Genomic DNA, 17,770 nt, shown 5'->3' on the forward strand with positions numbered 1-17,770 from the left:
ATCCTATCCTGCTGCAAGTTGGAATTTCCAACCAAATTCTCACTAGTTCCAAAACTTGTACTAGAAACTGCCTAAACATTTTCCACCATTTGTCCACGATGAGGAGAGCTAGAAAATGAGTTACAGTTATCAATCTTAGCTTTGTAAAAATCAAAGTCCCTAAACTACTTCAATGATACAAGCATCTCAGCAACTAACTAATGCATTCTAGTAAAAACAAACAATAAGCTAAGATTTCAGCAACTGCAGGGAAACTAGAAATAACTGCCTGCATTTCAGCAGCTCTCAGAAGGGACTATTCCTAAGCAACAAGAAACATTCAACTCTAGGAAAATGAAGTGTTTTACCTCTGTGCAGAAAGGTGTGAGCTGTGGATGGACCACTGGCTGCACATACATATGGAAGGTGGATTCAATCTCCATTGTCCGACCATTTAGCTTCAGGATGGGGAACTCAATGATCTCCTACAATAAGAAAATTAATACATTAAATGTTACTTTTAAGAAACATTCAGGGAAGTTAAAAGGCAAGCTACAACTGAAAGGAAAGTGCACGTAATATCTGACAAAGAGCAGTAGTCAGGATGGGAACAATGGCTTGAAACCAAAACCGAAGAACTACAAGCAGAGTGAAATGAAATGGGGATTTCCTGCCCCCTCCATCCTGCTGAGCCCCCTGCGCTCCTCAAAAAACTACTCAGGAAGGTCACTGAATGCAACACAGAAGACTGCAGCAACATAAGCAGAATTCCCTGCTGTTATGGCTCTGTTGGATGGATCCAAGGCAAAGGGGTTTTTCTCAAAGGACCTCATCGTTCTACACAGATGGGCAAATTTAGTCCAATTTATTACTGCATCCCTTCTCCAGGACTTATTTTTTGCAGCCACAACACTCTCAAAAATCTTGCACTGAAGCCAACCACACACTGGTTAGGGCACGTAATTTTGCCTACCATGTGGGCAGGGTAGGCAGCAAAGAAGGCCTATTTTGCTGCTGCCACTTCATCCTCTACTAGTCAGCTGCCACTCTGCTTTGCAGTGATCTTAATGCCCTGGTTGGTGGAGAACCATATGAGGTGTCTAATGCCACAAATGGCTTGGCTTTGGGAGATCAGCTTCAGTTGATGCAGCCTGAGGACGTTGACAAGTTGCTTGTAGCTATGCGTCAAAACTGCTTACTTGAGCTCAGTTCCTCAGTGATAATAAAACTTAGCCAGAAGGGCATGGCTAGGTGGATCCAAGCATGGTGAATGCACATTAAATGGCAAGGTGGTGTCTGCTGCTGTGAAAGAGGCAGTAGTGTGTCTATGCCTAAAATTGTTCGCCCTGCACCCACTAGTCTGGCTATCAACTGGTTTCTAATACACCTTTCTTAGGAAGTTGATTGAAAGAGTTATGGTGAGTGCAGCTGCAGCCATGCTTAGATGAAGCTGATTATCTAGACCCATTTCAGTCTGGTTTCAGACCTGCTTTTGGGAACGAATCAGCCTTGATCACCCTAATGGATGGCCTTTACTGGGAGAGGGCTAAAGGGAATGTGGCATTGTTTCATCAGCTTGATCTCTCTGTTATTTTTATACCATCAACCATGATATTCTCCTGGACTGGCTCCGTGGGATGTTCTGGAAGTAAAAAATGCTATTGTCTGCTATTGCCTGTTTACTACATTTCTGTAGATCTTATTAAAATTGTTAGTATTAAATATTATCATTATTTATTATATGTGGCCATCTGTTACATGATACTTTGCAAAGAGCAAGCTTCACAAGTTCCTATCCAAGGGGGCTTTAAACCTAAGCATACACACATGAAATAGAGGAAAGGGAGAAAAATGTACATTGCGTGTAAATATACAAATAAACTTCAGCTCACATACCACAATATCATCCCATTTGTCCCAGGTGCAAATAGCTAGAACTGAAGGCACAGCCTGTTAGGTTTCCGCTTTTGAGAAACTCTTCCATAGAAACTCAAGACAAATGTTAGACTCTATCTTCCACCCACACACCATATCCATATATACACACACACACTCATGTACATAACCCTGAACACTGTAGACATTATTATGTTCTGTGGCAAATTTATACTGATAAGAGGGAAAGAGAAACAACAGCATGTTCAACTATTTGAAAAATCAAAAATTTACATGGGCTTGTTAATAAAAAGTTTAAGCAAATGCAGTTATGATAGATTTAGCAATTATTAAAATATACACATGGAATTTAAAAAAAACACCCAAGGAATAAAAACGATAAACTCCTTTGTCTCTTTCCTCCACACTTCACCCCCTCCCGAGTTTAATGTAAGAGGAGTGACAATTTGCTTGGTGTCTTTAAAGGATAATTTGTCTGCGTTATTTAATAGAGAAGCATGATGCTGGGGCTCTGGAGTGCAAATGAGCCCACTGAGTGATAGCCAAGCATCGAGCCTCTCAAATCACTTGTGGAGAAAAGAGAGAATAAAAAAATTGCTTTTTAATATTCAAAAACAGTTTGCAAAATTTAATCAAAGCACAGCAAAAGCTAACATTTTTACCACTTTGACATTTTTATTAGTGCTTTCATAAATTTTTAAAACATGAATAGAATTAGTTTAAAAACAACAACAAAAAACTGCCTGAAAACATCTGGAAGAGGGAAAAGACGACGAAAGAGAAAAAGAAAAGCTACTCTGCCAGGCAACATTTGCATCTTAAGAAGCCAACTGCTGCTGTGCAGGCGCTGAACAAAGCTTTTGGGCCCTGACCATACCACCACTGCCCATCATGACTTGTGAGGTCATAAATGTCAGGCAATGACATCAGTATGCTGACAAAGCAACGTGTATACAACAAACAACTTTAAGATTTTGACTGTGTATCCCTCCTTTGGAAATAAAAAAGGAAGATAAAGAAAAAAGGAACCTATGATTAAATTCTGTAAATACTCGTATCAAGCTTTTATTTGGTGGGCACCAATATAGAATTTATTAAAACATGGGAAATACAGGGCTCTAATCCTGCAAACTACATTTAGGAGAGGTGGGTATCACAACACCACCCTCTATATCAGAGGCAGGAGAACTGTAGAAAGATAGGGAGAGTGAGGAGAATTTTTCTATTTGCAATTTAAAAGTATGGGAAAAAAGTCAGAAAGATATTAAACACTCAAGAATAAAGTTAAGGTGTAACTGCTTTTCAGCATTCTGCTATTATAAAGCAAAGAAAAGTATACTGCTAGGAAAAATAGATTCTATTTGTCAGATGAAATGAATTTTAGTATAGGGAATCTTCATGATGAGGGCAGACCATTTGTACAAATTTCAAATAATTCAGATTAAAATGCCTTAGTTACAGCAGTTTACAAATTTTGGCTGGAGTGATTTTTGCCACTTCCAAATTTTGTTTGTTTCTGGCCAATAGATAATGTATCTTTTAAGACAACAGCAGTACATGACCAAGACAAAATTCAATAGGTACAATTTTACCACTTGCTATAAACACACACTAAATTCCTGTTCAGTGATCAGCAATTACATGAAGGGTGATAACTGTTACAGAAGGTGCACTTCACTGCATTTCCTTTAAAAAGCGGTGGGGGGCATTTTAGAAATCAAAAGATTTTGAGTTTAAAAAGGCGTTCAGGCACCAAAAAATATAGAGATTGAAAATTAAGGGCTTGCACCTTAACTTCTGCAGAATGTAAGCTTTCTAGTCTTTCTATAGGCTGACATGCTACATTCATATGCCCACAACTAGAGCAGAGTATGCCTGAAAAACTGATGTGCTGATAATGCCCGTTAGTAACTTTGCTCAATTTACTTTTGATTCAACATGCACATGAGCAGGGTCTGCAGTTGATAACAAATTTGCATGAGCTTGGTTGTCATAATTTAACATAGCATATATTGTATTAAACAGCAACATGTCACTGCTCCTATTTCAATACAACCACAAGCTGTAACCAGGGTTTGTTGTGGGGCTTGGAGAGACAGGCCACAAGTCTCTGTTTGGATACCATGCTAAGTAAAAACCTGGCTTAGCTCTCAGGAGTGCAGAAGGAAGACTGGGAAAGGAGTCAGTGGCAGATGTTCTTCTCCAGGAACGTCCTGCTCTCCCCTCATCCTGTGCAATTCACCTCAAGGAAAACTTCTCAGGTAGAGAAACAACACATGGGTATACACCCCACCTTCAAGTTTCCCTTTCCCCACCACGCTATATGCCCCCTGCTCACCCACGAGCCTCATGTAACACACATCAAGTCAGTGATAGGGCTTTTAACAGCATCAAGCCTGCCTAAATCTCTCTCTTCTACTACTCCTAGCAGGTCAACTCGTGGGACAACAGATGATCTTAGGCATTAAGGGAGACAGACCCAGGCAAGCAGCACAACTTCAGGAGGGCTAGTTTAAAACAGCTGGAGGAAATAAAATGAACAAGTCTGAAAATTTTTATGATAGCCCAAATTATTGCCGGCCTATGAAAACTATCAGACTACAAAAGACTGACAGGGGAAAAAATCAGATGCCCTCGGGGAAAATACAACAGCTTTACTTTCCCACCTCCTTTTCTTGGCTTTCTTGAAAGGAGCAGAAAGGGCCTTCCCAAAAGGCTGTTATCCCAAAGATCGGGGGGGGGGGGGGGAGGCAGAGAGAGCAAGGGAGAGAGAGAGAGAGAGTGCAATGACTTTTTCTTCCAATGTCTGACAATGTTTGTTCCACCGGTATCTACAACAACAGATACCAGCCCTATGAAATCAGCACCACTGCTCACTAACAATGTTAACCAGCCCCACAATGAAATGTAACCTGCGACACCCTGCGCTACTTTCCATTTAAAACTTCCATTTGAAGCACAGCAGAATTTGGGGAGCCTGCTGTCCATCCTGCTAATAAAGACAAGTGTTGGGACCTTTAAAGCTGCCATTCATCTTACGCCTTTATTAATTTCCATTTTCCTAAACCCATGATACATCATGAAATTAGGAGCTGACATTCCTGCAGAAACAAAAATATCTATCAAACATAAAGAGGGAGAAAAAGCGCTCCATTACCCAGAATTTATGGCTTAAAGCCGATCTGTTTCCACTTTTTTTACAAGCATATGGTTTGCTTTAGATAGCCAAAATGTTATTACAGATCTAGAATTTCATTAGGAGCTATTATGAAATGGTAAGCACTTACACACACACAAACAACAGGCTGTGTTTCAGAGCACATAGACACAGACTGGCAACTTATCCAGCTTTCAAGTACGAGAATACATTCACACTGTCAACCCAATTCACAAAGAATTGATGGGAAAAGAAGAACAGAGAGAGGCTGGAAGTTCACGTGGTTGACCTAGCCTGAGCAAAGGGAGTTGGTGCTGCAACAGTACCACCCCATGAGGTACAGGGACAGTTAAGAACGTTTCTAACGGAACCAAATTGGTAGTGCAAATACAAAAAAAGGCATATTTTGGTAGTTGAATCCACGTTTGCCTTTCCACCAACTTAAACACTCTCTTTCTTAGCATTCCTGTTTGGTGTTGTTTTTTTTAGTGAATCATGCCACTTAAGTCAGGCACGTTCCATCAGCAGAATATTATCCGTGTTCTGGCCACTCCACCTCTCTTCCAAACTCTGACCTAACAAAGGAACTCCCCACCCCGTGCAAAGTCTTTTGTGCTGCATTAAGCCCCAGATTTTGCCCACTGCTGACAGATTAGCAATCCAGGACATGACACTCATTTGCTTAAAGAACCCCATGACACCAGCACCTCAAACACTGAGCCTAGTCATCACACTGCACTTTCCAGCCAAGCAATAACTGTTTTATGCCCGAATTGTGCACTGTCTATTTTTGCTTTAGGATTTTGCCACAATGCCAGCACAAGTTCACTACAACATGAGATACTACAACTATTACTCAAGGAATTATTATGCCATTCCCTTAAACTATAAACAGAGCAAAACCTGTTTCTGTCTGCAAAGCACACTGTCACAATCTAACTAAAAAGGAAGGCAAGGATTCAAATTGCTAGTGATGAAATAATAATCTTTTTAATTCTCTCTATCCATTATTATGAAATCTGTATACAATTACTTGATTTGAAAATGTCTGCACATAGCCCCAAACATATTTGCATTTATATGGTAGGAACACAGTTTCTCATAGCAATTCTAACCTATAAGAGAAACACTAAAAATCAGCTCAACACACACACACACACACACACACACACACACACGGTGTAGAGAAAAAAGTTATAAATATTCTTACCAAACATGCCTGCTTTAAATCATTTTGTACACAAAAGTCTGCAGTACTTGCGTTCTAAGGAGTTGGCAGCCCATGAAGTGTTTCTGACCCACCACCCTCAGAGGAAAACACACACGCACACACACAGGCAGCCCCCTTATGTAATTTGCCTACCCCACAAAAAGTCGTCAAGAAACAGATGGGAGGCTGAATCTCAACTGGCCTGTTGAAAACTTAAAAGAACTTCCCTTTCCAAGGGATTAGGAAAATTCATGAGGGCCTGTGATTTCAGCACTATAAACCCACCCTATATTTCACTCCACCCTCCTAAAGAAAAAAAAGCACAACCTCCTTAGCATGATGTCGCTAAGACAAGGAAAAGGGGAAAAAAACCTAAGGCTCTAGAAACTGTGAGCTTTCTTGCTGAAAGGAAAAGCTACAAGCTTAACTACCTAAACAACTTCTGAAGAAATCTTGACTTGGGAACACAACGAAAAGAATTACACCGATATCCACAACGGAACACTTTGTCCACAATATTGGAGGACCTTATTAGATTACAGAAATAAAATACCCACAAAAACATTCAGACTCTCAAATGTTTCTCTGAGCAGTGGGCAAGAGGCACTCAAAGATCAGTATAAATTTATTGGCAGTGGATAAGATTACGCTATTCAGTTCAAAAAACCACAATTGAAAATAATGTATTTCTACCCCCCGCACCCGCCCTTGCCATTTTTATAAATAAATATAAAAAAAATGAAAGATGCCATGGGAAAATCAGAGCTGTCTGTTCCTCCTGCAATAAAAAAGCCCAGTGCAGCTGATAGTAAGAGATGTTTCTGATAAGAGAAAGGGCAGCTTTCCTTACTTAAAAGACATCCTATTTGCACCTCCAAGAGAGGAAGGAAGTCAGAGTTTCAGCAGCAGCAGCTCATTTCATTCAACAGTTTTTCTCCTATTCTTTGAAAAAGACAAGAAAAAGTCATTTTATGTACAAGGAGCTTGTTTCTTAAACAAACACTTGTGTTTTTGATTTACACCACAGGCTGCTCCTAAATAATTTATGGCGGGTTAAATTTATTGCATAGCCCTGGCCGGCTGCAAATTCGAATTGCCAAATAATTAGATTTTAGGGCAATGCTTATAAATTATCCGCCGATTTGTCCGGACTTGTTTGTCAGTCGCTTTGTGCTCCAGGTCATCTTTGGCATTTTGCTGTTTGTGTTTTAATTGCTGATTTACACTTTGACAGATGAGAGTTGATGCCTCCAAGTTGGGGAGGGGGAGTAAGAGATGTGATAGAAGAATCGGAGATCGTAGAAGGCAGGGGTACCATCCCCCATCTTTTTTTCAAAGGCAATTAGAAGAAGGGACAGCATGTGGACAGTACTGGCCTAGTGAATTTTTAATTATTATTTTAATGAGAGCTGGCTGAGTTGAGCAGTCCTACACTGGCCTCCAGGGGTAATGGACAACATGGCTAAACAGCCGTCTGCCCCCACCCCACAGAGAGACACACAAATACACCCTCAAAAATTCTACAGAACTGACCACACAGACTCATTACAAGAAAGAAAAGCCACTACTGTATTAGTTTAATGAAGGGTCGTTAACTATTCCAACACACATTTACATATATTGCCATTCCAGCTCAACACATCTGTCTTGAAATACTTAAACCGGTATGTTAATCAGGTACACCAAAAAGCCTTTCTAGAGAGTAGTCAATTCCAAATTACATTTGCTGCAGCTACCTGGAAAAAATAAATATGCATACTATATATGTAACAACATGCACACAGAACATAGAATTTTAAATTTAACTGAATTGGCAAATGTATATGTTCAGGAGAAGCAAGAAAATGCCAATTACATAAATGCTTAAAAGTTCACTGAATAAGGTTTAACAACACAGTAAAGTGGCATGAGATAATGAACCAGACAAAGACAATTATATGCTAATTTCTGCTGCGAGAGTTCTGAATTCTATGCTTTCCCCTGTAACTTTTTCAATTCATAACCTTTGCCATTTCACAACATTAATAAATCCTAAATTTAACATACTAACTTAAAGTACTGTGTCCCAAGCATCTCCTCCTCTTAAGTCCAATTCCACAATATATCTTATGATTTGGTTACCCTTACACTCTTCATAATATCTAGGCTACATTCACTCTGCAGTAAATCATTGGCCTTTTGATACTTGAGGTGTGTGCTTTTAGAACTCATCCTATTCCTTATAATTGTACAGTAATTTGTTTTAACTGTTTTTAAGTCTGAAGTTCAAACTGTTGCAACCTGCCCTGGGACCTGCTGGAGAAGGGCAAGTAATAATTTATTACTCCTACCACCCCCCTTTTAAACACAAAATCATTATCATTCAAAAATTTAGGAACCTCAAAATGCAGTATAGTAACCATCCACTGAGGTCACTGTTGAATCACAAACCATACTACTTAGTGTGAGCTGAAGTTCACAAGTTTAAAATTAATACAATTTTTCATAAATGAAACAGGGGTGAAGAGTGTTAAAAAGAAAATTTATGCAAAGGCCTATAAGACTACACAGGTTGCCTTAAGTGAAGAATCCAATCTGTATAGTTCAACCAACACTGGAAACAAAGAGACAAAATGTGAATTTTTAAAAATGTTTAGAAAGAAGGCAGGAATCAAGAATGACTCTTCAACAGGTATTAAGAAACAAGTTTAATATGGACAGAATGCCGCAGAGCTTGGGACCCTCAGGTCCATGGGCTGAATGCAGTCCTACAGGCCTCTCTATCCAGTTCTCAGGGCTCTTCCCCAAGTATGCTCCCTCCACAAATACTTCTGTCTGGCTGGAATGTATCCTTCAACTGTGATAATGCCTCTTGCGTGCCTGCATAAACCTCTGATTTTGTGTGTGGCTAAAATGTAGCCTGGTGCACTAACGTAAGAGCCACATCCACACCCACTTTTGCAATACTGGCATGTTGACTCCAGAAAAGCTGACCATGAGGAAGTGCAGCCTTCAGACTTACTCCTGAAATAGATGGGATACCCATACACAGGCAGCCAGGACACCTTTGGTGAAGGCTGTTCTCCAACTGGAGCACTGGCAGATCACAAAAGAAAAAGTAGTAGTAGTAGTAGTAGAAGAAGAAGAAGAGGAAGAGGAGGAAGCGGAGGCGGCGACACAGGCACTTCTTGTACTATTACTATTCCTCTAAAGCAGGAATGGCTAACCCCAGTTCATGCAATTGATAACAGGTCCCCAAGCAATTTCTTCTGGCCGCACAAAACCAGAAGATTTTGTCAGCACTAGCAAAAAAGGGGGGAAGTAGACACAGAACTCGTTAATACCCCCCTCCTCAACTAATCTGCACAGATCTACTGAGAAGAGGCTGTGTGCTTGTATGTACAAGCAAGATTGTGTATGAAAGAGTGTGGTGTGGCCACAACATCCACCACTGACACGCAACCTTCATCGAGTGTTGGTCAAGGGTGAAAGTGGCCTTCAGACCAAAAAAAGTTAGTCATCCCTGCTTTAAGGCAGATGGTGGAGAACACTGTTTAAGATAGGATACCAGGATCAGTAAACTGCTACTCTTATCCTAGCAAGGCTATTCTTATGTGGGAATATGACAGAGTCGTAAAATGGAATGTGCAAGAGAAATGGAGGAACCAGAGTAACGTAGAAAATAATATTAATGACCTTGAATGTCAGGAAAACAGTATGAACCAAAGCATGTCTCCGAGTCAATTCATATAACCACTGGATGTGTATTAGCTGCTTGAAATTCCTTTACATGCCAGCTCACTGTCCCTGGCTAGACGCTCCATACAAATACCACCAGAGCAAAAGTCACATGTCCATAAACAAATGCTACATTGGTACCTGGTTTTCCACATATGGCACTGTCTGTACGCCATTGTCTTGTCACAGGCAAAGAACTAGCAGGCAGGAACTTCAAGTAGTTACCACATATACGCAATGGTTGTATGAGGTTTCTGAACTCCAAAGAATGTAGTGCATGTGCCTGAGGCATAGACTTAGACAAGGCAAAGAATCTAGGGACACACACGCTTAGACTTATGATCAAGAATGCCACCCATCAGACTGTATACACTACAATGCAACTACACAAAGCTACTGATGTAACAAGAAATGTCATTTTCGGTGACCATTAGTGAGAGCTATAATAAAGAAATAAATCTGAGTACCTCCAGAGCACATGACTCTGGAATTCTTGGGGCACTTTGCTGCCTTTCTAAAAACTAAATTGTTTGAAGATTGTTACATAGAACAATTACACTAGTAGCAACGTTACATTAATTAAACATTAAACCAACTAGCACTTAAAAAAAATTTAAATACACCCTCACTAGATGAGATACATTGGACACTGCCTTTTTCTGCTACTGGAGCTGAGCATTTTCTTATATTGCAGATTTCAAGCTATTAACTAAATTTGTAAGCACTACTGGCCCGTGTCAAAGGATTATTACAAACCTGGAGCTGTAAACGCTGTTTTCAAAGCTCCCCCGCAGGGATCTGGCAAGGTGGGGCCTTGTCACTGGTGGAGGAAGAGGGGGAGCGCACCGCCCCCGGCAGCGCAATCCTGGTGGGATGTGATTGTGGCTGCCCCCCACCCATGCTGGGCGTCACGCCCCCGCAGGTGGCATGCCATGCCCCAGGACGCCCACCAGCCTCGCCCTCACCTGCTCTCCGCCCCCCGTTGCCGGAGCATGAAGCTCAGCCACTGGGGCTTGTGTGTCATAAGAAGCTGCCTTATACCAAGTCAGACCATCAGTCCACCTAGCCATACCTGAAGATACCAGGGATTAAACTCAAGACCTTCTGCATGCAAAGCAAGCGCTCTACCACTGAGCTATGGAGGAGAAGTAGGTCCAGCACTAGCAACTGGAATACCTGGGAAGTGGGCAAAGAGGACTAACCAGCATTGCTCTTCCCAGCCCTTCCCTTTTGCTGCTGCCAGCCTCCTCTAGGGGAGAAGAAAGGGAGTCAGCTGTAAGCCTGGTAGGAAGTCCCTGCCCACTCTGAACTGAACTTAATCCAGGCTGCTGTAGGCTCCTAAAGTGCATTTACTAGCACCAGTTTTGTGGACCAACTTAATTTCAGTTTTTTTTGGCATCTTTATTTTAGTTGTCTTAATTATAATGTCATTATAATACAGAAATTGCCCAATGATTGTTTTTATCTTATTTGAATGAATCAAAACCGGTGCAGCTGCTGCTTCTCTGCTGGTGGTGGAGGTGGCAAGGCAGGTACTCTGCCCATGTGGGCACCTCCTCACTTCACCTCATGGGCAGGACAGCCCTGGTTCTAGGCTACTTGCTCCATATCCCAGCTTTGCCGTGCCTGGCCCTCTATTTTATTTCTGACTTATGGCCCTGATCCTACAGGCCGGTTCCAAACACAACTCCTGGTTCTCATTCTGTAAGCCATCAGGAGTAAGTTCCATTCCATTTTTTAAGACGATGGCTTTCTCAGAATAAACCTGGACTTATGCCCTGAAGCTAAACCTCTTATGCTGAAGTTCACAAGGGCAATGGCTGGTTAGTTCAAGTGTTGCTGTTCTTCAATCTGTCCTGATGTCCAGGGCTCTAAAATGAAGCTCTTTAAATAATTTTCAGCAAAGGATTCTGCAAGCATAGGTCCACACATCAGCCTGTTCTCCAAAAGCACCTCTCTATATTCACATTAAATGCACACAAGTAAAGATATATAACTTTGACACAGAGCAAGTTCTCATTTTTAGTAAGATATTTTTGAGTAAAGTCTCTTTAGTGTCTCTACAGGTTCCAACAAAAAGCATAGCAAGACAGCCTTGGGCAAAGGAATGCATGGTGCAGGTGAGCCCTGGGCACAGTTGATGAAAAGATCCAATTGAATAACGTCCAACCTTAATGCACTATCTTCCCCACAAAATATATAGCCAAGTTGCAACGGCACATATTGTTACATATTCCAAGGCAAGGACTTGGGGGGCATAGCTCCTTAAAGTTGTAGTAATAGTATTCCACTCATGCTCCATTTTTACTACCAGCTGTAAAATAGCTCCACATGCATCATGGTTTTGCATCAAAATGAACACAAGTCCAAAGGGACACGCTAGAGCAAATTTACAGCTTTGACAGGACTTTGCACCCAAGGCTGGGTGCACAGGAAATAGTCAGAGAAAAGTTAAGGTTTTCCTGCAGAATTACTCTCAAAAAATCAACCGTGCCTTCCCACAGACACACAGGAGTTCTGGAAGATTGTTTTTAGCCAGTTTATTTCAGGTTACAGTAAGCCTGTGACTTATGTGCATTTAACTTGTGAAGATTCAGCTTTACGTGTGTGGCAAAAAAAATAATACGGGGCAGAAAGGGGCCAAGATTCCAGGAAAAAAGATTTTGGCAATCCCACCCAGCACTGAACCCAGTGCGTTTCAACTACACACAATTTTGGCTTCAGGCACAACCCCCAGAATGTAATGCGAATGTAAGTTTTGGGCTTACTGTAGTTCCTCTTCACTCAGCAAAGTAACATAAAAGCAGGCACATCTACAAGATGGCTAATACCGAACTGCATCTTCTTTAAGAACTGAGGCACAGATTAAAAACACTCTTTGAAACAAAGTAAGAAGAGGGCCTAGAAAGGAAGGTGAAAATGGTAGCGTGATTTACAGCGAATATCACTCCAATATTATCCAGGGCACCAATTATTGGGGAATGGAAAGGAGGGGACCTTAATGAAATCTACACCCCCCATCCTCCAATTCCCCCCACACACCCATTTAAGCTAAGCATGCCCCACCCACATTAGTGTTCTATAACTTTAGATAAGAGGACAATACAAAAGGGGTGGGCCCTTGATCCACCACAATCCCCTTCAAGCATTATGGTCCCATTAGAAACAAACATATAAAACAAAAATCAGGAGTAAAGTGCTTAATAGAGCTTTAAAATACTTGAATGCTTAATGCATATTGGAAGAAACACACTTTTTCAGCCCAATGAAATAATATACTAACCATATCGGCTCACAATTCTAACTGCAAACCTGAATTAAAAACAGCCAGATGACATGGCTCTACTGAAACCCACAATCCTGAGTGTTCATTACCATGCTGACGAGGAGGCTCATTTTGATTTAGCTACCCTTTCCAATTCAAAATATTAAGCAGGGAGACTAGAGATCTCCATAGCCATAACAGTATAGAAATCTCAGCTGCATAATACATAACAGTCATATGCAATATCCTGAGAATCTCCACTTTCATTTTTAAAATTAATTTTCTTGCCCTGCTTAGCTGTGAATAATGCTGGATTATTCGCATTTAGAAGGGGAAACCAGAAGGAATACATATTGTTTGGGCTTCTGGTGATCATGAAGGAAAGGACTAACATATCTCCCTAGGTCTATCTGCACTCATACTGCCTCCCAGTATCCCAGGTGTTTCTTTCCCTTCCACCGCTCTGCCAGAATAACTTCCCAAACTGTAAATGCCACCATTTTTAATTAGACTTACTGAGCAATCCTAACACCAGATCAACTTGCTACCTGGGAGTTAGGACTGTGGGGATGTGGCGTGTCCTCTGCCGACTTAAAAGAGCTCCAGCAGCTGGGGCCACATCTACTGCAGAGGCCATTACTACACCAGTGAAAAAGACTTATCTACTGTTGGCAGTGTTCCCACTGACAGTAGTCAGCATTGGGGCCCCAAACAGGGTGTTCTGGGGCAGGAGTGCAATTGAGGCAGCCTTGTAATCAATGGATCCCAGGCCCCTTCCCATTCAATGGGCATTCCCTAGGAATGGTCCTCCCATCCAAACAAGCCTCGAAATAGATCTTCCAGGGAGGGGGGCGCTGGCCAAAATAGACAACAATGAATGCGGGGAGAGGTAACTATGCCCCCCCCCACCTCTCATCCTGGACTGTCCATGCCAGCAGGGGCTTGGGAGTGGTGGACCACCCACCGCTTCACTCCCCATTCCTCCCCCCATCAGATTGCACTCTTAATCAAGTAACCCGAGCAAACAAATAAATTTGACTTTCTGAATATATATTTTTATTTTTTATTGCAGAATATTAAGTATGTGTTGCATAGAAACACAGACCCAACAGGCAATATGGGAACCTACGCAGTGTTTCCAGATGTATTTTCCATGATGGTAAATTCTAAGCAAAATTGTGGAAGCTAGTTGTGCAATCAAGATTGATCCAGAGGCCCAGAACAGCCAGAAGGTACCTTTGAAAGTGGTAAAGAACATTGGACTTCAAAATTACCACTGAATGAGAAAAATGCAAACAGGGAAAGTCAACCATTTGAGGTGCTGTAATTCCAGCTCCTCTGTCAAATCCAGCATAGATTCACACTCAAAGCCATTTCACTATCTTGCAAATTAGGGGAGTTGGCTATTCCCACTGAAAAGAACACAGGCAGTGTAAAGGACAATAAATGCATTATCACAACTTAGAAAAGATGAGCTTTCCTCCAGAGTCCATGCTTTCTTAGGAGGAAAGGCTCGATTAAAAAATGCATCATGAAGCTCCTCATGCCAAGACAAAAACAAAGAGGTGGATCAGCAACTTACAGGAGTGAACAAAGGGAAAACATATGACAAATTATTATGAATTTCTCTAGCGCTTTTAAATGCAGAATACGTTTCTGTCTTCATAATGACTCTGTAGTTTCTCATTTTAAAGATGAGGAACTGAGGGTGTAAGAGTGGATTACCAAAGTGTGAGCTTATGAGGAAGCCTAAGATCTGAATATTCTAATCCAGAGTCTACATTATCTGCTAGTGAGATATAGATATCTCAAAAAAGGGAAAGAAAAATGCTTAGGAAATAACTACTCTTCAGATGCAACGTGTTGGAAGACACAGATTGCAAAGCCCTCAATGCCAAACAGAAGGTCTCCTGTAGAAAACTAGCCAAACTAAAGCCAAACAATTACCTGTGGATGGATTTGCGGCTTGTCACATGTGGCCTCAAAATCCAGCACTAAGAAGTAGTGATACCTCTGCGGGGGAAAGGATGACATTGCTGCCATGGAAGCAAAGCCGTGAGACGCCAGTTTCCCGGTTGTAGTGGAACCGTACCGCTGGGGGAAAAACCGCAGAAGGGAGCGCAGAGTATTCCTTGCTCTTGGGAGTAACTTGAGGTGAAGCCTTGCTGCTGTGGTACGGACAAGTGCTACCATTGAACACCTAGCAGCATCTGGAACTTGAGAAAGAGAGAGAAAGAAGCTGGTGTTACTCCCAGATACACACTTTACAGATCAAAATTTGTATTTCCATGATGGCGGTAAAGTATTTGGGTGGAGAGATGGAAATTAACTCTTATTAAAATAATATTTATTTAAAATACGTACACCTTGCCATTGAAACAAAGTATCCACAGCAACAACAAAATAACTAGAACAATAAAAATGCAAGAATCAAATTATTAAAATATCATATAATGCCGTTCAATAAAACAGCAGGAGAAATAAAAACCCTTTATACACCTCCCTTCCCAAATGCTTAACCCCTGCCCCCAAAAACCCTTTTTTATACTTGCTACCAAAAAGCGAAAATAGAGCTAAGAGAGCATCTGGTGAGCACAGTAACTATAAGCAGCCAACACTAAAAGTTACTATGCCTGGCCCAGTTCAGACTCAGCAATGGATATGACAAATGGAATAGCACATGGGACGGCAAACTAAGGCCCGGGGGCCGGATCCATCCCAATTGCCTTCTGGATCCGGCCCGCGAATGGTCCACAGCGTGGATTGGCATGGGGATTCTGATCTAATACTGTGCCATTTCCCCCCCACACACACACACACCGTGGCAGTGCCTCCTCCCTCCCTCCTCCTGGCTTCTCCCCGCCCTGCCTAGAGGAGGAAGGGGGCTGGGCTTTGTTGAGTTGTGGTTGGCAGCCCCTCTCTGGAGCCAGCCCTTTCGCACCGCTCATCGTCCGTTCGCCACCGCCAGCCCCTACCACTCGCAAGGCACAGGTAAGCAGCCACTGGGGCTCATCCGGTGCTGTGGAGAAGGGAGGGGAGTGTTGGGGGGGGATTCCCTCCCCCAAAATGTATAGTCCAGCCGCTCACAAGGTCTGAGAGACAGTGAGCCAGCCCCCTGTGGAAAAAGTTTGCTGACCCCGGAATAGAATGAGTAGAGTTGCACATAAACTAGGAAAACACATGTTCAGCTCCCTTCTAGAGTATGAAGCTCACAGGGTGACCTTGAAGAAGTCACAACCTCTCAGCCTAACCTATCTCAGTGGATACAATGCAGGGAATACTATGTACATACAATGAACTCCTTGGAGGAACAAGGTTGTTGTTGTTAAAAAAATTGCTGCTATTTGGTATCACTGAAAACTATGTATACATATGATTAATAAACTTTTAAATCATACTGATCAGTGACTACCTTCAGTGCTACTTACTTGTACCATATTTGTGCAGCTTCTATAGCAGTAGCTTAGACTACAGATGTCTAAAGACAACCAACTGTAAGCTTCACCTGTTAACTCATTCGGACCACAAGAGACCTGCATACACATACCTAAGACCTTGGCACTGAACCCTCCTACCCACCCCCACCCCCCCCCCAAAAAAATCCTTTTCAAGATGCTTGATCTTCAGCACCTTTCCTAAATGGATCTCCAAGATAAAGTTACTACCTTGCAGAGGTTTCCTATAATATTGTACCCTGGAATACTGGGCAAGGATTAGAAGCACTCTCGGCTTCCCACGTTGAAAGCTCAAACTGGAACCTGAGAAACAGAGTTGAATCCAATGATGCATGAGCAGAGTTTCACTAGTGCAATGACACTTTCCCATCCTCTCCTTGTGTGCCACCAAATTATGCTCTGGGGGGTTCCCAAACTTCTGGAGCAGATTGAGGGGGGCGCTGCAGAGCAGAGAAGAGGGCAATGCCATTGCACAACAGAACAACCCTAAACTTTTAAGACCCTTTGAATCATTTGTCTATACTCAAAACTAGCTTAAGGTGTGGTATGAAATTATTCAATATGTTAGACCAAGAACACATCTTAAGTTGGCTGAGTCACCCTTACTAGACCCAACAATGCTGACTGAGCAATACCAGCACCACACACACTACCTAAATCCATAGCTTTTCAGTAGGTCTTACTGTGCCATAAAGTTCATCCCCAAAGGCCCTGGCAGGTTAGTGCTAGTTCTTCCCTCCTGCTGATGGAGGCTACTTGCGGTGGAAAACTGCAAAGCTTTAGGCCTGCCCTCCATTGGTATGTACATTATTCACATCTTCCTGCTGCAAGCAGGAACAGGAAAGACCCTTTAATGACCATTAGGTGGAACAGAAAAGACTTTCCACCAAAAACACAAAGGCAGGAGGCAGAGTCCCTTGCGAACATTAGGGGTTATTTATACAACAGACACCAACTGCTCCTCTGTACCCGTTAGTCTATCAGGTAAATAATGCACGTGCCAAAATACACACTTAATGAGGTAAATAATATGCCTTAAAGAAGAACTAAAGCTGTATTTACCTGGGAGACCAGTGAAGGGCCAGATTAGA

The 17,770-nt window shown here is 42.0% G+C and overlaps 1 protein-coding gene across 6 annotated transcripts in view; it reads right to left on the bottom strand.

Moving 5' to 3' along the window:
* ERI3 (ERI1 exoribonuclease family member 3) overlaps positions 1-17,770 on the bottom strand; it is a 204,508-nt gene that overhangs the window by 158,219 nt on the left and 28,519 nt on the right. For all 6 annotated transcript variants that reach the window (XM_083509724.1, XM_083509723.1, XM_083509722.1 and 3 more), the window contains 2 exons: positions 15,172-15,440; positions 348-464 (listed from right to left, as the gene is read on the bottom strand). In XM_083509724.1, coding sequence (XP_083365850.1) covers positions 348-464; positions 15,172-15,440 — 386 coding nt within the window. The remainder of the gene's footprint in view (positions 1-347; positions 465-15,171; positions 15,441-17,770) is intronic.

This window comes from Podarcis liolepis (genome assembly GCF_965112155.1).
Source record: "Podarcis liolepis genome assembly, chromosome: 6".
In the NCBI taxonomy this organism is placed as follows: domain Eukaryota; kingdom Metazoa; phylum Chordata; class Lepidosauria; order Squamata; family Lacertidae; genus Podarcis; species Podarcis liolepis.